At 45.8% G+C, this 22359-nt stretch overlaps 1 protein-coding gene across 1 annotated transcript in view; it reads right to left on the bottom strand.

Annotated features, from left to right (window-relative positions):
* SLCO2B1 (solute carrier organic anion transporter family, member 2B1) overlaps positions 1–22029 on the bottom strand; it is a 42889-nt gene extending 20860 nt beyond the window's left edge. The window contains exons 1-6 of the mRNA XM_006885739.1: positions 21796–22029; positions 20659–20796; positions 18653–18815; positions 12818–13051; positions 12434–12532; positions 10370–10560 (exon numbers count right to left, since the gene is read on the bottom strand). Of these exons, the coding sequence (XP_006885801.1) occupies positions 10370–10560; positions 12434–12532; positions 12818–13051; positions 18653–18815; positions 20659–20796; positions 21796–22029 (1059 nt within the window). The remainder of the gene's footprint in view (positions 1–10369; positions 10561–12433; positions 12533–12817; positions 13052–18652; positions 18816–20658; positions 20797–21795) is intronic.
* Between the last annotated feature and the right edge of the window lie 330 nt (positions 22030–22359).

Raw genomic sequence — 22359 nt, 5'->3', positions numbered from 1 at the left:
TCTCTCTCTTTTATGATTTTGAAATCATATGGAGGTCTATTGCTCATAGGGTTTTCAGAGGCCTTGCTGAAAGTGAGAAAGATTTGAAGCACTTGCTGCAGCAGATTAAACACTGTAACCTTTAATATGGATTGCATCTCAACATCAAGAAAACAAAAATCCTCACCATTGGCAACATCATGATGGACAGAAAAAGGATTGAGACAGTCAACAACTTTATCTCACTTGAATCCACAATCACTACCGCAGTCAGGAGATCAGGAGATGTATTGTACTGGGAAAAATCTACAGCCTGATATCATTTTGAGTAAAATAGTGAGCCTGATTTGGGCTATGGTCTTTCACTTGCAATGCATATGAAAGCTGGACAATGGCTAAAGTTGACAGAAGAAGAATTGATGTCTTTGAGTTGTGCTGCTGGAGAAGGGGCTGAAGATCCCATGTGCTGCCAAAAGAACAAACAGACATGTCTTGGAGAAGGTGCAGTCAGAGTGCTCCTTGGGGGCAAAGATGAAAAAGCTTCATCTCACATAGTTTTGGCACATTTCTAGGAAAAGCTATTCCTCAGACAGAGATATCATCATGCTTGATAAGGTAGAGGATCAGTGAAAAAGAGGAAGACCCTGAACCAGGTGGGTTGACAGAGTACCAGTAGCAATGGGCTTCAGTGTGTCAGAGAGTGAGGATGGCACAGGATAGAACAGTCAGACTTGTTGTTCATAGGGTCACTATGAGTTATACTAGCACCTAACAATAACAACAACAACACCGAGAAGTTCTACTCTGTCATATGGAGTCACTAAGTTTAAATGGAATTGACAGCAATGGAGTTTTGGCTGCTGGTATGTGTGTTCAAGCAGAGATTAGCTCCTCTTGGCACGGTGCTGTGTGCCATGGGGGAAGGGCAGGTAAGGCTGAGGATCCCATCTGGGATTCTCCCAAAAGTCCCTCCAGCCCTCACCCTTAGGAACCTGATGAGGCAAAGGTTGGGTTTTTCCACAATTCAGAATCTCTACTCCCAACTCCATCCCGAGCTTCCTCTCGAGCCAAGCTTCCTCAGCCTAGCTCCTCTCCTCACGCAAAACTGTTCTTACGCAGAAAGGTAGTTCATTTATCTATTTCTTTCCCCTGTGTTTGTTTCTCCTAGTAGTTCCCTTTCTCTTCTTGTTTTTTTTTTTTTTTTATCAGCAGGTAGGTTCTGTGTTTTCTAGTTTCAGAGCAGTACCTTGTCAGGTAGCTAGCAGTAATCACATGTAAGATGTTCCTTCTGGGCTTTTGTTTCCAGAGCCTGAGCCTCTGAGAAGATATATCATCTTGGGGACTGTGGAAGAGTGTGAGGAAAGAGAAAGGCTCTGGGAAGGTGGAGGAGAGAGTAGCATCCCCCCTGCAACAGAAAATAAGGGTGGGGGCAAGAAGTCTGTAGGAACTGAGGGAATCAAGGAGCCATGGACTTCTGAGACAGGGTTCAAGCAAATAGTTCTTTGCTCCATTCTCAGCCCCAGTCAAGCTATGTGGAGAGCAGTTTGGGAGGAACATCACCTCATGGTTAGAGGGTTCTGGATGCTCGAAGCAGAGGTAGGGGTACTGGCTCAGGAGATGAGGTGGAGGACCTGGAATAGTGTGATCATTTTTCTTATCAAAAGCAGCAGGCCAACTCCTAGAGACAGGCAGGATCTAGTGAGTTCCTTGCATAGGGTCTCTTGTATGTGGACAACCACTGCAATGTCATTTCCTCCCACGTGTACAAATCTAGATGCTCTGTATACTGCACTTTCACACCCACTATGGCATTCAATCACCCAAACATACTGGTGCAGGGATATAACAACAACTTTTACATGAGAGGAAACTGAGGCCAGACAAGGGAAATGTTACCAAGGAATTATGTGAGTAGACTGTTGAGTCTCTAAGTCATTCCTACCCTATCCCAGTGCATCTTGGTCTCAGGATGTGCAAAGAGCATGGAGTTTAGGTACAGGAGGGAAAGGATAGATCTACCAGGGCCAGCGAGGTTATGGAAGGCTTCAAAGGGAAGCTTGTTGTTTGGTGTCATTGAGTTGATTACAACTCATACTGATCTTGTGAACAACAGACCTGAACCCTGCTCTATCCTGCGCTATCCTCACCACCCCCGATATACTCAAGTCCATTACTACAGTCACTCTCCTGATCCATCTTGTCAAGGTTCTTCCTGTCTTTTGCTGACCCTCCACCCTTCCAAGCATGACGTACTTTTCCAAGGAAAAGTCTCCCCTAGCAACATGACCAAAGTATGTGAGACAAAGCTTCAACAGCCTCGCTTCTAAGGCTGTAATTTCTCCAACACAGATTTGTTTGTTCTTTTGGCAGTCCATGGGACATTGAGTACTCTTCTCCAGCACTACGACTCAAAAGCACAAATTATTCTTCTGTCACCCTTGTTTATTGTCTAACTTTTAGATGCATAGGAACTAATCTAAAAGACCATGGCATTATTCAGGTGCACCTTTGTCTTTAAACTGACATCATTGCTCCTCAGCATCTTTGAAAGGACCTTGACAACAGATTTCCCCAAAGAAACATGTCTTTTGTTGTGTACTGTCGAGTCAGAACCTATACACAGCTGACTCTCTGGCAGGTTTTCAGAGGCAGTTAATCTCACAGAAAGAGACTGGCCATCTTTCTCCCATGGAGCAGCTGATGGATGGCAACATGTCTTTTGATTTCTTGACTGCTTTGGCAAGGATGTTGATTATGTGTCCAAGCAAGATGAAATAATTGGCAACTTAAGTATTCTCTTCATCATGATGTTTCCTATTGGGCCAGTGGTGAGGCTGTTTTTTTTTAATGTTGAGATGTTACCCATATTGAAGGCTGTAGTCTTTGATCTCCCGCAGCAAGCGTGATAAGTCCTTTTCGCTTTCAGCAAGTAAGGCCATGTCATCTGCAAACTGTTGATGGATCTTCCTCCAATCCTGATGCCACCTTCTTCTTCATAAAGTCCAGTTTCTTGAATAATCTGCTCTGTATACAGATTTAATAGGTTTGGAGAGAGGATACAGCCATGACACATGCTTTTCTTGACTTTAAACCAGGCAGTATTCCCTTGTTCTGTTTGGATAACAACTTTGTGGTCTAGGCAGAGGTTTTACATAAGCTCCCTGTTTCAGGGGGAAGCAAGGATTGAAGAATTTGAATAGACAGGAAGAGGGTCTTTTGGAAGCTGTATGGTGGTAAGAAGGATCCTGTCATGAGGACGTGTCAGGCTCCAATTTATTATAGTGAAGATTAGAGAGCAAGCAACGGGCTAGAGTCACATCTGGAAGGCTTCGAGGGCCAGGCTAAGAGATTCGGGCTCTGTCTTATGGGCTTTGGAGCCCTGACTGCCTCTACCTCCTACTCTCCAAAATGATCTATAGCTTTCTGCCTCTTTCTCTTCATTTATTATGGGGGCGCCTGAGTCATAGTGGGCTTCAGAAACAGGAAACATGTGCCACTGCTAGAGGAGGGCTTGGGACACGACACATTGGACTGTGGTTTGCCAGGTCAGCAGGCCTGGCTTGAAGGGGCTGATGAGCACTTCCCCTCTTGGGGCTCTGTGCTGACTGCTGCAAGTCTGCAGGGCCCTGGAATGTGGAGTGTGGTGAGGCCGCAGACTACAGAGCTTTGGGGGATCCAGGAGCCTTTTTAGGAGGAAACTGAGTTCCTAGAAGGTTCTGTCCTAAGGTTGTGTCACCAGAGTTGACTCCGAGCAGGTGGTGTGGAATTCTCTGGCAGTTCCATCACCACAGGAAGTAGCCACAGAATTAGGGTTATCAGCTCCACTTTTCTATCCCACTGTGAGAAAGTGTATTTCCGAGCAGAGCATCTGACAATTTGCGTTTCTGTGAGGAACACGATGTCCTTCCACCTTTCTTTTAATGAGATTCATGCAACCCGTTATTCTTCTCCTTTCTCTTTGGCAGGCGGAGAGCTCAGAACCAAATGTGTGGCTCTCCTATATCAATAGACTTGACCTTTGGTTTATACATCTATGCTTTTCTCTTTCATGTTGGGAACCATTTACATTCATTTGTATTTTTCTCCTTTGCTTTATTCCTGAATTATTTATTTTTAAAAGCACAATTTAGGAATGGATGGATCTGCCTGCAAACCCAGCTCTCTCACTTAATAGCCATATGACCTTGGGCAAGTTATTTAAACTCACTAATAATTTAATTACTCTGGAAATTTTATTTCCCCTATTGTAAAATCAGAGTAAAACTGCTCTTGCATCATTGATGGGTCATGAGAATTGTGGTTGTTGTTGTGTGCTGTTGAGTCTATTGTGACTCATAGCGACCCCATAACAATAGCTCTGAAGCCTGCCTGCTCTGTCCTGAGCCAGTCTCACTGACACTGACATACCTACCCCCAGTGCCCCAGTCACTGTATCATTCCATCTTATCCAGGGTCTTCCTCTCCTGTGCTGTCCCTTCACCCTTCTGATCACGATGTCCTTCTCCATGAGGATTAAGTGAGATACAAAGGTAGTAGAGCATGCATGCAATAAACATTAGTCTTATTCTCAATATTTTACTATTATGGTATATGATTTTAGTGTGAACTACCTCAACTCTTTTGTGGAATATAAAATACAGGAATTTATCTTTTAATATTTTATATCAGTAACATGGAAAGATATTTAAGAAGAATGTTGGGGCAGGGAGCAGCGTGGTAATGTATTCCAGTATCTTCTTTCAAAAGAGCATAGAATCTTAGAGTACTAGAATGTAATTACTTGAAAATCTCCAACTATTAGCATCACAGGACTTTAAAAGCACATTATCTCAGAATCACAGACTCTCAGAGCTATACCACAAATAATAGATACATGGAATCCTGGAAAAGATGAACCATAGGGGAGACCACATGGTTCACAGGTGCTCAGAGCTGAGTAGGGTCAGGGGTTCTCAACAGAAGAGGCCTGCTTTCTGAGAAGTAGCAGTCTGGGCCTCGCCCAGCCTTTGGCCTGATCCCGAGGGCAGGTGCTTACAAGGATCACGAGATTGTTGAGGTCATTCAGCTATTGGATGAATGGGGTCTTTACTATCTACCAGGCAGCCTCCAAGAGGCCATCTTTACTCCATGGGCTCTGCAGAGATGTCTGCCAGGAGTCTCATGGCCTAAAAGAAATGAGAGATTAGCAGTTATACAGAAGAGGAGATGAAGCTTAAAGAAACACTCAGAGGACCTGTCCTGGGCACATCTAGGAGGAGGTCTGAGCTACCATCAGAGCTCTCAGGTCACAGATACATGGACAGGGCCAAAGACAGGAAAGTGAGCTCCAGTTCCTTTACATCCCCTCAATAAAGCCATCCCTGTCCTCATCTCAAATTCTTCCCTGGAGGCTGAAGAACACAGCCAAGGCCATGGCCATGGGAGAAACCTGAGGGTTCATTCTGTCACAATCCGTATCTATGCCCTTGCCTCAGTCTTCCTTCACTACCTGAGAGCTCCTTGATTCAGGGGCTGTGGCATTCACTCCTATGCTCCCTTGTGAAAATTCTCACCCAGTACTCCAGAGATGGAGCTCACCGAGTACTCCAGAGATGGAGAACCACTTAAAGATTTGACCATCAAATCTATCAAAGCCAGCAGATCTTGTCTATCAACTGCCCGTTGCATAAATAAGGAGATGGAGGTCAGAGACTGTCTCTCCTGGGTAATTTGAAAAAGTGCATTTTTTTCCAACTAAGTATTTGGGGGATCCTGAACCCAGACCCTGGGAGGATATACTTGAAAAGCTTTCAAAAATCATCCCTCTCAGAGCGAACTGGTGGGGAGGGAGGGCTGTGCGGGGAAAGAAGTGCAGCAATGAATGAATGGAAATCCAAAATCTCTGTAAATGTTCATTAAAATTATTAAATTTTTTTTAAAAAGCGATGTGTGATAGGGTATTATGGTTATCACAAGAGCCCACAATTAAGGTTGCATAGTGAAATGTACTTGGGGCGGTGGGAGGGGTGCGGAGGGATTGTGTACCAGGGAGGGAGTGTTTCTTTTACTTTTCAAAGAGAGGAACGAACTGGGGGAGAGGGAGGGCCAGGTGGGGAGAGAAGTGCAGCAATGAATGAATGGAAATCCAAAATCTCTGTAAATGTTCATGAAAATTATTAAAATTAAAAAAATATTCCCTCTCTTAACTTTCTCCTCCTGCTCATTCCCTTTCCCACAGAGCATACCTGGCCCAGGTCTGGGGACCCAGATTTTCTGCCTAATGGTGCCCATTGTCTTGGTCCATTGCCCTCTCCCTGGTGGCTGGGGTGGGCGAGGCCAGCCAGTATTACTGAAAACAGCCCTGGCCAAGGCAGCTCCAGAAAGTGAAGGAACAATTCCTCCCACATCAATATTTATTGCCTGAAAGCTGCTGGAAGCAGATCATCATGTTCTCAACCTTCAGTGCTTTTTTAAGAACCTCTCACCCCTCTCCCTCCTTACCCGCCCCCCGCCATCCCCAATGTGCTGACGGAATGAATCTAGACAGCCAGACAGGTTCACAGCTGAGGAGTCAGGGTTTCAAGGTATCACAGACACATAGCTCTTAAAACCAGAGTCTGAATCACAGCAGCTTTGACTCAAGAGCTGTACATTCTTGTAAACTGAGGCACCAGAATATTGCAGGAGTCTATCCTCAGCATCTTACATGACAGAATGGGGAAGCAACGTGCACAAGGTCATATAGCTGGCATGTGACAGAGTCCAACACAGACAAGTTTCTCATCCCCAGCTTTTCTTCTTCTACCTTCTCCAAGATAAAGATCATGCCACTGTCCCACTGACTGTTCTTCTCTGCTTAAGTTTAGATTATTTTTACCTCAGTCAGAATAGCAAAATTTAACAGAACAGCAAGCAACAAATACTAGCGAAGTTATGGAGAAACTGGAACCCTTATTCACTGTTGGTGGAAGTGTAAAATGGTGCAACCACTGTGGAAGGCAGTATAGCGCTTTCTCAAAAATTTGCAAATTGAGATACCATTTGACCCAGAAATTCCACTACTGGGAATATACCCCAAAGAGACCATAACTGTCACCCAAGCAGATATATGCACACCCATGTTTATAGCGGCTTTGTTCACAACAGCAAAGAGTTGGAAACAACCTAAGTGCCCATCAAAAAACAAATGGATAGAGAAGTTATGGTATATTCATATAATGGAATACTACGCTGCATTGAAAAACAAAGAACTCATAAAATATTATACAAAATGGATGACCTTGGAGGACATTATGCTGAGTGAAATCACAAAAAGACAAATCACAAAAGGTCTCTATCACAAAAGGACAAATATTGCATAGTGCCACTGTTGTAAAATGGGACTGACATCGGGGTTGGGGAGAGACTGGGAAAGATGGGATAAATTATGGATCCTGTACTGAAACAGATGAGGGAGAGAACTGTTTAAAAGGGATATATGATTAGGTATTGTTATCACGACAGGAGTCCAGAGCGAAGGCTGCATAGTGGAGTGGACTGTGGGGAGGGATTGTATAGCAATGAAAGAATTTTTCTTTTACTTTTCAAAGAGAAGAGTGAACTGGCAGGGAGGTTGGGCAGGGAGAAAAGTGCAACCATGAATGAATGGAAATCCAAAGGTCTCTAAAAACTTTAATTAAAATTAAATTAAAAAAAACAGAGAGAAAAGATTATTTTTAATTGGCAACCAAGACTTTCCTCTTTCTCTATAAGCATCCTATTTCTTTTTTACTCCCCCCAAGCATCCTATTTCTAAGAACTGTTTTTAAAGTTCCAGGAATCCTAGCACATCCAAATTTTGTCCTGCAATAGGAAGAACTGAGAAGGACCCATTAATGATCCCAAACCCAAGTCTTCTTTCTCTGAACTGGGCACTGTCGAGAGTTTACTGTTCCTGATCCCAGCATCAGCCCAACCTTCACTATTTCTGGGATATCACTTTGTAGAAAGCACCTGAGTCTATGCTGTTTATCTCTTGGGTTTGTCCCCATCTCCCACCTCACTCAATGGAGTGGTTCAGCTTCTGCCTGGATCACTGAAAAGTCTGTCTCATGGCAGTCCTGTCCTCAGCCTCTCTACACACATTACCCTTGACCTTCCTCAGCCCAGCAGCTATGATTACATCATAGGACTCCCCTATTCACCTTCCTTTCAGGACTGTCCTCTGCTCTTTATCTGGCAAGCAGGACTTTCCTGTTCTAGCCCCTGCTGGCTGCTCCAACATTGTTTTCCTTTGTTCTCCATCCTCACACAAAGGAGCTTTGGTGGCTTTAGTGGGTAAGGAGTGGCACTGCCAACAGGTTTGAATCCACCAGCTGCTCCTCAGGAAAAAGACAGGCAATCTCTTCCCGTGTCATTTACAAGCTTTGAAAACCTGCTGGAGGGTCAGCTATGGGTCAGTTCTGACTCGACAGGACATAACAACAGCTCTCTTGTCGCGTACACCTCTTCTGCCTCAGCCAGAGGGTAATGGAGGTTAGCGTAGAGCAGTAAGGGTCTGGGAATTAGACAAGCGTGGACACAAAGATCGGCTTTTCTAAACAGAGCTGATTCACCTTTCTACTCTTGCTCTATGAACAGGCTCTGTGCTACAAGACAGCAAACTTATTTTGAGTTCATTGACCAACCTGTCACAGTAAACGAAATTCTTCTTGCTACAAAATGTTGAACAGAATTTTTTTAAATAAAATTTTTATTTTATACTTGTTTACTTACAAACTTTGTATACATTGCTTTTCACACCAGGTCTTTCCCATTTCCTTCACCCACCTCTCTCTCTACCCATCAAATTGTGTGACCCTATGATTGCCCCCTGGCCCATCCTCACTCCTCACCTCCAACCCTCCCCCCCTTGGATCCTCATACACATTTTACTATTTATCTTTCTATTTCTACAATATTGGTCTTCTTATATAGTATTTCAACAGGATTTTTGTAAATGATCTCTCCGAGATGAAAATTACTTGGCAATAAAAAACTAATTTATGATTGTGATGTCTCAATCATCTTCATCCATACTTGGGGAAATCTAGTTTACAATCCCAAAGGCAGGTGGTCCAAATCTACAGGAGACAGATGAGCAATTTCCTACTATGCCATTTACTGTCTCTAAAAACCTACTGGAGGGCCATTAATGGGTCGGTTCCAACTCGACAGCACCCAACAACAACTACAATTAAATCCTTATGAATAGTAACTGAAAATGAATGAAGCTGACGGTGTTGTTGGTATGTGCCTTCAAGTCGACTGTGACTCCTAGCAATCCCATGCACAAAACCTCTGAACCCTGCCCTATCCCAAGCCAATCTCCCTGTTTCCAACACACCTAGCCCCATTACTACAGTTACAAAGTTGACATTAATGGCATATAATTCAACTTTTTAAAAACATTTATCATCTCTTTTTGCATTTTGGAGTTAACTTATTAAGTTTTAAGCCTCATGTTTTCATGGGTCTCTGGAAACCCATGAGCTCAATGACTCATGTGTGCTTCTCTCTTTCAAGCTCTATGACTTTAAAAAAACCCATGTGCCCTTCAGGGTCCTCTTCTAAGGAAAGGTAATGAAAACTCATACTCAAGGGCACTGCTGTTGAACCTTCACGGACAAACAGCCTTTGTTTGGGTTAGCAGCACGATTGCACAGAATCCACACCACCAGAGCCTCCTGAGGGGTACAGTATTTAGGATGTGTCCCAAGAACATCATATATAAGGTAGTTGTTACTTATTAAAAAACTATTATCTTATTAAGTATAGAGACCCTATATCTCAGATCTTCGCATGACCAGCGTCCAGGCTGAACCCAGCCCAGAGATACACTGAATATATGCTTGACCCCTTCACTGGTCTCAAAAAGCCAGTTTCATGTCTATAGCCAATCCTTTGCATGTGCTCTTTCCAAGGCTAGAGTGTCCCTCCTTATCCTAAGTTCAAAATGCAGCTCAAATCCTTACTCTTCAGGGAAGGCTCCCTCTGCTCACCCTCTTCATCCTCCTGGTTCTTAATATCCTTATATAGCACTTTCAGAATTTACTGAACACTTCTGGTGACCAGCAGAGAGGCACTAATGCACTGGTGAGAGAATTAGAGATGTGGGCTTGGCTGGACTTGGATTCTTATGCCAGTTTTTTCCCTTGCTGGCTCATGATCGTAGCTAAGTCACTTCTACTCTCTGACCTTTAATTTTGTCACTGAGAACAGGACAGACCATTCCATAAATGACACTTAGGAAGATACAGTGGATCCCAGGTATGACTGAGCTTTGTCAGCTGTGAAGTTCCCAGAAGAGAAAGAATTTGTGATTACTGAGGAGAACAAGTGGGTAGGGCTGGAGCCCAGGCTGGGGTATAGATTGTGGTGAATGGGGGCTTACTTTGCTGGCTCGTGAGGTTATTATTGACAAGATCCTTGTCCGGAAGTGAAGCTCGTGCCTCTCCTTGGGCAGCTCCCTGGGGAAGAAGAAGTAGGGGATGGCAGCTAGGGCCACAGCACCAGCAGCGACGAGGAATCCCAGCCACCAGGCACCCACCCATCGAGGGTCCTTAGAAGTCAGGCTGATGCCACCTGGAAGAGAAAACAATGGTGATGTTAGAGTCAGGGTGGACCATCACATCACTTCCAGGTCACATTCCTCTGACTATCTTCTGTGACATGAGTCAGCCTGAAGCAATGGAGACAGGTGAAGTCAGGAGACCTGGGTTCTGGCTAGGACTCTGCAAATCATGACTGTAGAGATAGATCGCCAGATTGAAAATGCCACTCTTAACTGCTTAACCTCCTTTGTAACCATACATTTCTTTTATGTTCTCTGTTTCTTCTTTTGTAGAATTTAGGTAATAATAGTACTTAAATCATAGGGTTGTTCTGGGAATTACAAGAACAAATACACACACACATATCTATACAGGAGGGAATATATCTATATATGAGCGATATATATGTTGTTGTGTTGTTGTTATGTGCTGTTGAGTCATCTGTGACTCATAGCCACCCTCGGTACAACAGCTCTAAACCCTGCTCTATCCCGAGCCAATCTTATTGTCTCTGACACACCTACCCCCATTATCCCAGTAACTGAATCAATCCGTCTCATCAGGGGACTTCTTCTCTTGTGCTGTCCCTCCACTCTCCCAAGCATGACGTCCCTCTCCAAGGACTGATGCCGCTTTGCAACGTGTCCAAAGTATGTCAGATGAAGCTTCAGAATCCTTGATATGTATTTCAGATTATATATAAACTCTGGTGGCCTAGTGCTAAGGAATTGCACTGCCAGCCTAATGGTATACAGTTCAAATCTACCAGCATCTCCATGGGAAAAAGATGAGCAATCTCTTCCTGCATGATTATTGCCTCTGAAAATCCTCTAGAAGGTGAGCTATGAGTCAGTACTGACTCCACAGCATTCAACAACAACAACAACAACAACATATGTACAAGGAGCCCCGGTAGTATAGTCTATAGGGAGTTGCACTGTTAACCCAAAAATGGCACCTCTCCGATGGTTTGAATCCACCAACAGTTCAGCAAGAGATAGGCCATCTCCTCCCGTGTGATATACAGCCTCCCCGTGACCCACCGGAGGGTAAGATGAACTGGTTCTGATTTGACAGCAATGAGTTGAGTTGAGACGAAATGTAATGCGTTTAATGCAATCCCTCACACATAGTATTGTTATATAGGTGTGTGGTTGTGTTTTTGTCATTTGTACTACTATTCTTTTTGGGGGGGAGGGTTAACTGTTTGATACATCATTGAGCTGTGCTTGTGATTTCCAGACTTCCGTGATAATTAAAATCAAAAAGAGGCTAATGAAAAGTATCAGATCTTGCATAAGACCCACTTAATTACAGCAGGGTTGAGATGGGAAAGGAGCCAGGGAATCTGTACTATTGCAAGATCCCTAGGTAGTTTGCTCCCCCTGCATATTTACCTGGGACTAGATTATGGGGACAAATCTCCCACAAACCTCTTAGATCCCATGGCAGAGTTAGGCCCTCCTCCATTTTTCACAATGTCTGGAGAAACTTTATAAAGATATGACTGCTACCACATTTTGCAGGCCTGATACCCTAGCTGTTCTTGAGCCTTCCTGAGAGAGTCTTCATCTGTCTCCTACACAGCATATCTGAGTATGAGGCTGGGCGTCCAAGGGCACACAGTGTGGAATAAGACGAAGAATCTTAGTCCTAGCAGCAACAAGCACAATTCCTCCTCTGATAAAACCTTGTAGTTCATCTCTATCATCCCTTTGGAAGATAGATTAGGCAGCATTTATCAGCCTTATCTCAAAGATGAGAAAGCTGAGGCTCAAAGGCTGATTGCTTCTCTAAGGTCAATAGCCTTGTAGGGCTTTGATCCCAGGAACCTGAACTCAGTATCTCCTGTGAGACCAGCAGTCAGTCTGGCCTGTCCCTGAGGGAAGGAGGAAGGGGCTCACCTTCTGGCATCCGGTCAATATCCACATAAAGGCGCAGCATGAGGCCACCCAGCCCATAGGCCAAACCTGGCCCCAGCATGGTCACTGCAAACAGGATGCCTGCCAGAAAGAAAAACAAACAAAAAAAATTAAACCAACCCACTCAAACCAGGTTAGGTCCTGCAAGCCTTGGCTTCCCTCAGGTTAGTGCTTGCTCAGATTCCCACTGGATTAGAACAGCCCACCCTGATCAGGCCCTGGAAACTGGTCAGTGTTCTCCAGGCCTTTGCTTGATACATGATGGGACAGAAGTCAAGGATTTCATGTCCCGTCCATATCCAGGATCTCGTCTCCCTGAGCCTGGCCTGGCCGTCAGAGCCCAGAGGGGTTGGGACCAGTACTCACCAAGGTAGAGGGGTGAGTTGCTATTGTGGGAAAAGTCATCAATGTAGGAGATGCCGAATGGTTGAATAGGCACAGCACCCACTCCAAGCAGAGTCTGCGCCATGAACATTATCCCCACCACCGCCAGGTGCCGTGCCTCCGTGTAGCCAGAGCAGCTGCTATTGGAGGGGGCTGCTGTTGGGCCTGAGATCGTGGGCAGGCACAGGGAAACCTCGGAGTTCTGTGGTAGAGTCTCTGAAAGATGACAATGAATTAGAACAATAAACTAGCTGCTCATTCAGACTCATGCTGACCTCACATGTCTCAAAGTAGAATTAAGCTCTGTAAGGTCTTCAATAGTTATAATCATCCCATACCAAAGGGACTAATTTGATGTGGCTCTTCTCAGCCATTGTCCTTGTTACTTTGACCACATGACTAGGTAGCACGATGCAAAGGTGAGGTGTTTGTAGCCCATCAAGGGGATTGGATAGCTTGCTAATAATATAATTAAGGTACATGGCATCTTCGAGTGGGGCCAAGCAAATAAGAGTTGTAGAATGTTAACATAGGAATTGGTCAGTTTTGCCATCTCACCAGGGCTTAAATTGAGCCAGCCCAGAGGTAGAAAACTAACACCTGACTACCATCCAGAAGGATGAGCCAGAGACTACAGTGTGCCCTTTGGAAATGTTATCTCTCCATGAACCAAAGAGGGAGAGCTGTGACACCAGAGAGATGACGCAAGACCTAGAGATGACAGCAGAGAACCCAAGCTCTGGGTTTCTAGCCCACAGACTGAGAAAGCTGAGTACTTGCTGGTGAGCTGGGTACCTCTGCCAATCAGTGTGGTTGAGCAGAGCCCCTCTGAGCCTAGGCTCACTGGTTGAGTGAGGGTGGTACGTAATTGGTAGGGCTAATAGAGCTTTCTAACAGTTGCTATACCAAGGCAGAGGCCAAGGCCATGAGGCTGAGGGTCACAGAGGCCTGCCTGTGAGTACACCTGAGAAGAGCCTGTCCTGACTCAAGTGGAATCCTGAGTGTTCCCATACCTAAACTGTAACCTGTTACAATTCCCTAACAAATCCCATAATCATCAGTCTTGTCTGTAAGTTTGGCAGGATGTCATTGTAATGAATTATAAAATCGAGCAGAGAAGTAGCAAGTGCCACAGGAGGAATGGTGGATATTAGAAATAGAAGGTATAGAGTAGGGGAGGGCATGTTGGACCTCAGTGCAATCAGCTTTATGTTGTTGATGGGGAGTCTTTTTTCTTGTGAAACCAGCAGAGGTCAGACACTTCTTCCCCCATGCCCACGACAGTTTTTATACTTTCCAAAATTAGACTGTCGACAGGCTTTTTTTCCAGGGGTGAATTCAAACTTATAATCTCTCAATCAGTAGTCAGACAGTTAACCATTGTGCCATCCAAGGACTCCTGAGTGACAAAACTAATATTTACACTGTTAGGTGATGGTGAGTCAACTAAGACTTATAGTGATGCTATGATTAATTAATGGATCTGAACCTTATCCTGTCTTACTCACTTATTGCTGTTGAGTCAGAACTGACTTATAACTGACCTTCCAGCAGGTTTTTGGAGGCTGTAAACGGAGTATTTACTTAGCTCTTACCAATGCAAGGCACTATTCTAACTCTTTGTATCTATATCGCTCTATATGTATGTGGTGTGTGTATAGGGAGTTCTGGTGGCATAGTCTGGAGGGAGTTGTGCTGGTAACCCAAAGCGAGTGCCTTTTTGGGGGTTTGGATCCACCAGTAGCTGAAGGGAGAAGCCTGGGCAATCTCCTCCTATTCAATTTACAGCCTTAAAAACCCATTGGAGGGTCAGCTGTGAGTTGGTTCCAACTTAATATCAATGATTGAATAATATATTAAGTTTATTAATATATATTTAGAATGTATAATTTATAATATAATATATATTATATCTTTATTATATATTATATATGTTCTGAGATGGATTTACAACACACTAACTGGGGTATTGAGGGTAGATGTGTCAGAGACAGTGAGAATGGCTCAAGAGAGCAAGGTTTAGAGCTAGTGTACATAGGGTCTCTATGAGTCACAAGCGACTTGAAAGCACCTAACCACCAAATAACACCATATCTATATCTATCTGTCTGTTGTTGTTGTTGTTAGGTGTTGTTGAGTGCAACTCATAGCGATCCTGTGAATGAAGATCTGAACCCTGTTCTATCCCACGTCATCTTCACACTTTCTGACATAGAAGAGCCCATTGTGGCAGTAACCGTGTCAATCTGTCAATCCACCTGATCGAGGGTTGTCCTCTCCTTTGCAGACCCTCCACCCTTCCCAGCATCATGCCCCTCTCCAAGGAATAGCTCCTCCTAGAAACATGCCCAATGTGTATGAGGTGAAGTCTCATCATTCCTGCCTCCAAAGAACACTCTAGCTACACCCTCTCCAAGACATATCTGTTTGTTCTTTGGCTGTCCATGGGATGTTCAGTGCTCTTTCCCAACACCACAGCTCAAAGGCATCAATTCTCTTTCTGTAATCCTTAATCATTGTCCAGCTCTCAGATGCATAGCAAGTGATCAGAAAGATTATGGCCTGAATCAGATGCACCTTAATCCTCAAAACTAATAGATAGCTAGATAAATAGAGATTGTTGTTGTTGTTGTTTAATGCCGTCGAGTCATAGACAACTCATAGCGACCCTATGAACGAACAGCCTGAGCACTGTTCGTACATAGAGTTTCCGGAGGCAAGCCATTTTGGAAGTGGATGCCTCTCCTGCTTCCAGGCTTGATTTAGTCGGGAAGCTCCAGCCAACACTGTCCACCATGGGAGCCCATTACCACGACAGGCACATCACTGTAATCCTTATTCATTGTCCAGCTCTCAGATGCATAACAAGTGATCAGAAAGATTATGGCCTGAATCAGATGCACCTTAGTCCTCAAAACTAATAGATAGCTAGATAAATAGAGATAGAGATAGATATAATCTCTACAATGAGCCTAAGGAATCAGTGTGTTCATTATTTCATTTCATAGCTAATCCTCAGACAGCATTAATCTTCAGACAGCAGCTAGTAGCAAGAGGCAGAACTAGGATTTGAACCTAAACAGGTTGGTTTCAGAGTTTATGCTTTTAAACTCTATACCTTCATCTGAGCAGAGGTGTGTCAAAGTGCTGTGGCAGCAGCAGCTACTGGGAAGGGTGGGACCGTCAAAGGAGTAGAGTTTGAACTGGGTCCAGAAGAAAGAATAAGATTGTCCATAGAGCAAAGGAATGGAGAAGTGTCCCAGAGGGAGGTCACAGCATATGGCTAGTGGTTTGGAAGGCACTGTGTTGGTAGAAGGAAAAGAATAACAGAATCAGAGTGTAAAGGGCAAGTCCAGGGCTGAAGGCTGAGTGGAGCAGGAGAAGGAAGCTTGGGCTGTGTGGTGGAGGGCTCCGGTGGGTTGAGTTAATTTTGGAGCATGGCGTCAGCTCAGACCACTGCTGTAGAGTGTAGTAAAGGTGAAATTCTCAATTTAGCACTAGACATTTGTTCCCATAGCTCACCAATATTTGGTGAGTAAACTTCAGGACACACACACACTATTATTATCTCAAATGTAGTGGCTGTTTGTTTGCATCCTGCCCAGCCCTTTCCTGGAGCCAGGGCTCTGAGCTATGTCCACACAGTCTGAAGTGCTGCTCCCCAGGACTGGAAAGTGCCCTGCAAACCAAGGTCAAGAGTCTGGATGAAGGCCTTCAACAGAGCCTTTCTGGGTCTCAGCGTATAACTTTGACAGAAGCTCTTATCCATCCTGGTCTCACTTTCCTCGTCTCTCAAATGTGTCTTCTAGACTCGAAGCTCAAGAGAGGAGGAATTCTGAACCAGGTGACTCAGTAGTTCACAGGAGGAGCTTCAGGGTCAGCTCCCTAACATGGTTCTAGTTCTACTAACTGTGGGAAGTGTCTCTCCTCCCCGGGCGTCCGTTTCCTCACTGACAAAATAGGTTAATAGTAACACCAGCCTCAAAGGGTTGTAAACATTAAGAACGGTGAGTGTTGTCCATGCACAGACTTACTGGACATTAGATGTGACGCTGACATAGAGCTTGTGCTTGACTCTTCCACCTTTCTGCCCCCAGTGCCCAGCAGAAGACCTGACACATAATAAAACTCAGTTAAAAATTGGATGAAGAATGGAAGTATGGAATTGCCTGGAATGTCAAAGTGGAACAAGTTCCAAGAGAGTCTAACTATTTGTTGGACAGATGTGGAGATGGGGAGCTTAGGGCAGAACAGGATGGAATGGCAGTGAGGATGAAGAGAATATAGAAATCTGTGCAGAAATAGCTTTACTGACATAAATTCTGGACAAATAATGGTGAGGAAGTATTACTGTTCAGCATTCCAATTGGTCCTCTTGACCACTCTCCACTCAGGCCTAGATAACTACCCAGCATTCCCCAGGCACACTGTGGACTTTACCACCACTCTGCCTGCACTTAAAACTGAAGTTCAAGTGCCACCTCCTCCCGCTGCTTCACCACTCCCAGGGCTTTGATGGTTGCTACTTGACAAACGAGTACCTGCCGCTTGGAAAATGACTCAAGACCTGAGTATTTACTTGCTTCCAGCCCTTTTCTATCTACTCACTCATCCATCCCACTGCCTAGCCATCCATCTAGTTTGCCCAAAATCCACTAAGGAATGTCTCCGTCCATCCATCCATCCATCCATCCATCCATCCATCCATCCATCCATCCATCCAGTTTACCCTAAACCCACAAATTAACACCTACATTGTGCTAAATTGCAAATGTCCTCTCTCTTCTAGGCTCTGATGGCTCCTTATGGTCATCTCCTGAGTTCTCTTTAAACCTTGAGCAACTTTATAGTTGCCAGGGCTCCTTCCAACCCTACATTCCACTAGAAGTTCCTTGGGGCTGGTCACAAGGGCTCCATCCCTTTACCCTCTGGTCCTGGCACAGAGTGGGAGCTCCAGAGGGAAGGAGAGATGCTCTCTTCCTCTGAGGAATTCTTGCTGCTAGGCTAGGGTATGGGTTCCATCCACGGGCTCCCACAGTCCTGGGTTTCCATCCTCAGCACTGAAATCCCTGAGCCTAGTGCAAAGCAGACATTACTTAGTGATTTTTGAGTGAATTAGATGGTTGGTTGGTTGGTTGGTTGGTTGGTTGGTTGGTTGGTTGGTTGGTTGGATATATGGATGGATAATTAGATGGATAGGTTGTGTATGTATGAGTTAATGAAAAGGAGAGACACGGAAGGAAGCAAATGCTCCTGTCTTGGGTTGTTCTCTAAGGGGCAGACATTTATTTGTCAAACAAAATCCCACTAGGCTGAATTTGGGCTTCACTGTTCTTATCTTGACTGTTCACATTCTATTTGTTCATTCATTCATTCATTATTTCATCAATGCCGTAGCTTCTTGTGAGGCAGTCAATGTATAACTATGTGTAAAATGGCAATTATAGTGTCCAGCACATCATAAGTGATGTACTGTACTGCCATTGTGATTAAACAAATATTTCCCAAGGACATAATACTGCATGTCAAGTTCGAAGTTAGAATGTGTTATAAATTCACCTCTATCTCATAGATACACAGTGACATACAAGCAGATTCTTTAACAAGAGAAGCCAGTGGTTCTCCTCACTCTGTCCTGGGAGACTGCTCCCCTACATCTAAGGGCTGGGGCTCAGGGAGGCAGTGAGGGTGGGGTGAGGACTAGCAAGTGCCCTGGGAAGCTGGGATCCATCCCAACTGACGGTGACCTGCAGATGACCCAGTCTACAAAATGCATCTCCTTGTGCCCATCTTCACCGCAGACCCTCCCGCTCTTACCATGATTGGTGTGGTCGTAGCGGTATGGCTCCGAGATGAAGTGTGGGAGGCTCATCAGCATGCCGGCCACTGCCACAAGGATGGCCCCACAGCCAATCAGACGAGGCCGGTGCACACGGCTGCCGAAATAGCTCACAAACACAATCAGGGCTGTGTTCCCCACCTGCAAAGGGACGAGCAGACATATCAGAGTGGGATCGACGCGGGTGGGAGAGCCCTGGGCCATCCTTACCAGCATCACCAACTTCGTTTCTCCTGTCTATATAGTGGATTAGATGCTGGCGCCATAGTAGATTAGTGTTGAGCTACTAACTGAAAGGTCAGTGGTTCAAATCCACCAGCCACCCAATGGGATAAAGACGAGGCAATCCACTGCCATAAAGAGTCATAGCCTTGGACCCTACTGAGCAGTTCCACTCTATCCTATAGGGTCGCTTGGAGTTGGGCTCAATTCTGTGACATCTTTGCTGCGAGACTGGGGTGTAGGTTTCAGGGTATTTGACTTGGTTTGGAGGGTCTTCTTAGGAGTCCTTTGGTGTAGTGGTTCAGCATTCAGCTGCTAACTAAAAGGTTGGCAGTTCGAACTCACCCGCCACTCTAGAGGAGGAGACGTGACAGGCTGCATCTGTAAAGATTTACGGCCTTGGAAGACCTACACAGCAGTTCTACTCTGTCCTACGGCTGGTTATGAGTCTTAGTGGATTGATGGCTGTGGGGTTGGTTTAGGTCCTTCCTATATGTACAGGTTCTGGATCCTTCTAGGAAGGGCCCTACTGCTCTGTGAGGGGAAAGAAACGAGGACAAAGACGACAGGGCCAGAAGGTCAATTTCATGTTGGAACATGGTCTAGACCCCATATCAGAACATGAAAGGGGCAGTCAAAGAAAAGAGTTTAAAGCTGGGAAGTCATGAATAAGAGAACCTCACAGAAGGTCTAATGTCAGAAGACTAAGCCTTAGAATTTTGAATCCTAAACCCAAAATGCCAGGATGTGGATCCTGGGGGGTACTTGGGCAGGTTCTGTCATCAGGCTGGGCTGTGAGTCCATGTTCTCTGCTTATGGTTGGTGCCTGTTGGGGAGACGCTCACTCCACTGAGCCCCGGGCTCCTTACGGGGCAGTGGAACCCTATCCACAGCAGACTGACATCGAGAAGTGCCGTCACTCTCTATTTTATAGACAAACCACTAAGGCCCAGAGATGTGGATTATTGACTTGTCCACGGTCCAAAGCAAAGCAAAGCAATGGCTTTCACTTCCCACATGATGAGGGACATCTGGGGATGCTGTTTGTGTTATGAGCAGGCCCTGGGCTGGAAGGGATGCAGGACATTACTCAAGGGGAAGAGAATGTTGTAGAAACCTTCTGGGGCTGAGGAGGAGCACAGAGCTCTGGACAGCTGCCTTCTCTGAGGGTGAAAACATGGGGGGAGGGGGGAGGGACAGGGCAACAGCTGCATTCTGATTTGGATTCACACAAAGCAGCTTCTCCACTCCTCATTGGAGATCGGCCCTGGACATGAGGGCCTAAGGACCCCTGAGCAACTCAGAGGACCAACTGTGGGCCATGGAGTCACACTCTCTTCCATAAATCACGCCCAGGCTTGAAAGTTCTCCCCTTGATTTCGTATAAACATCTCTGGATGTTACTCTTGAGGTGACTTCCTAGGACAGGCAATAACCAGGTGTCTGGAAAAGGAAAGGAGCCAGAGGAAGATAGAGTGGATGTGGGGAACCCAGGTTAGCCCCTCAACTACTCCACGTCCACAGTACGTCCTAAGCGAAGGATGGCCAAATCTTTAGAAAACGTGGGCAGGTAGGGGTCTCCTCTGGGCTTGTGTTGCAAGCACATGATGGTTCAGTTTCTTGGCCAAGGAGTTTTGGAAAGGGTAGGCTAAGGAAGGCTTGGGATGGATTTGTGATGTGATTGCATCAAGGCACTGGGAGAGGAGGCGTTTGGGGGGGGGTGGGGGGGAGAGGTAGGGTGCACATGGGCCAGGGGCTGTACCTCGTTGAAAGCGGCCAGCAGCCCCGAGGTCTGGCTGGAGAGACCGAAGCGCTTCTCCACCGTGGAGATGGAGCTCTTGAGGTAGCCGGAGATCATGAGCTGCGCCAGCTGCAGCAGGCTGTGGCACAGGACGAAGAACTGCCAGGATTGTCGCAGAGATGGCAGCAGGCAGGGGACAGAGAAAGATACAGGGGAGACACATCAGAGCAGGGTGGAGCAATAATCAATAGAAGAGGAGACTCAGAGAGATGGCGATGGGGGCAGAGGAGGGTGAGGTCAGGAGAAGGATGGAAGAATAGAGAGGAAGAAAGAGAGGAGAGCAAAATGAGGAAGAGTGGGTAGAAAACAAGAGGAGAGAGACACCAAGAGGCAGGACCAGGGAGACAGTGAGAAGAGGGAGGGAGTCAGAGGAGCCGCCAAGGGCTTCTCACACCATCCTGAAAGCTGGAAAAGCTATCCTGAGTCTGCTCCGATAGTCTGGGGATGCAAGATCGAATCCCCAACCTAACTCACCTCAACCCACTCTGCATTGCACACCCCATCCCACCTAACTCAAAGCCTGCCTTCAGTCCTCCTCAGGAAATACTGTCAGGATTCCCTAAGGCAGGAAAAAAAAAACCTCATCAAATAATAATATTCATAAATAGAGCATTCATGCCAGAGCTTCCCAAGTAAATCCTTTCTTCTGAGTTCCTCTGAACATTAAGGACATCTCAGGGCTGGAAAAATGAAATAAAATCATATGTAAAGAGCCCATGACACAGAGTTTGGCACCACTACATACTGGGTGAGTATGTGGATGTTTGGGGGGCTGCCCTTGAAGGAGCCAGAACTCCTCAGTGTCCATACATTTTCAGGACCCCTGAGTCTCTATTCTCTAGGGAAGCTAGGGGACTTGGCCTCACTGCTCACAGAACAGCCCCTCCTCCCTCCTTGGGGGAGAAGAAATAGTGCCAGGCACCTTGCATCTGCCTAAAACCAAGCTTCGTGCTTCTGTATATCATCCCTTTGATCCTCACAGCCACCCATTCAATACAGATAAGGAAACTGATGGAGAAAGGCAACAACTTGTTAGAAGGCCAATAATTGGGACAGCCTGCTCTGCTGGGCTGGGATGTCACTGCTCTTGCCAGATACCTTGATGCTGTGGAACACACTTTGCTTCAAGTCCTGATGGCCAGGGTTGGCTTTGCCTCCAGGCGTGCCTTCCGTGTCCAAAGAGACCTTGATGTCTTTGTCTGGCCTCTGGCGTCCTTCACCGGCTGGCCCTGTGAGGCGGACAGCCAGGGAGTGAGAATGGAGATGGAATCCCAGAGACTGGTCCTGCCTCAGGTAGCCCCAGGGCCAAGATGTTTCAGGAAGAAGGAGCATTACTGGTTGCTGAGAATCTGAGAAGAAAATTGCCTCTGCCCTCCTCATTCCCAGGCTATGGTGCTGGGGTGTGTGTTCCACCTGCCTGTGCTGACCAGCTCCCTACTGCGGACGCATTCAACCGCTATCAGCATAAACCTTCCCCTGAGAGAGAAGCGCTAGAGCCCTGCATGGACACAGATCTGTGGCTGAGCAATGACCTGAAATGAGCAAAATACACTCCCTCAGCACCCCCTTGAACCTGGGTGTGAGACAGCTAGTGTTCTTGGTGGCTGAGCCTATCTGGATCAGGGAGTCTGAGATCCATTTCAAGGTCAAGGTGTAACAGAG

The sequence above is a fragment of the Elephantulus edwardii genome, unplaced genomic scaffold (assembly GCF_000299155.1).
Source record: "Elephantulus edwardii isolate Elephantulus edwardi_28Jun2011 unplaced genomic scaffold, EleEdw1.0 scaffold00044, whole genome shotgun sequence".
NCBI classification, from domain to species: Eukaryota; Metazoa; Chordata; class Mammalia; order Macroscelidea; family Macroscelididae; genus Elephantulus; species Elephantulus edwardii.
The sequence above is the reverse complement of the archived record's forward strand: the minus strand, read 5'-3'. Positions and strand labels throughout refer to the sequence as shown.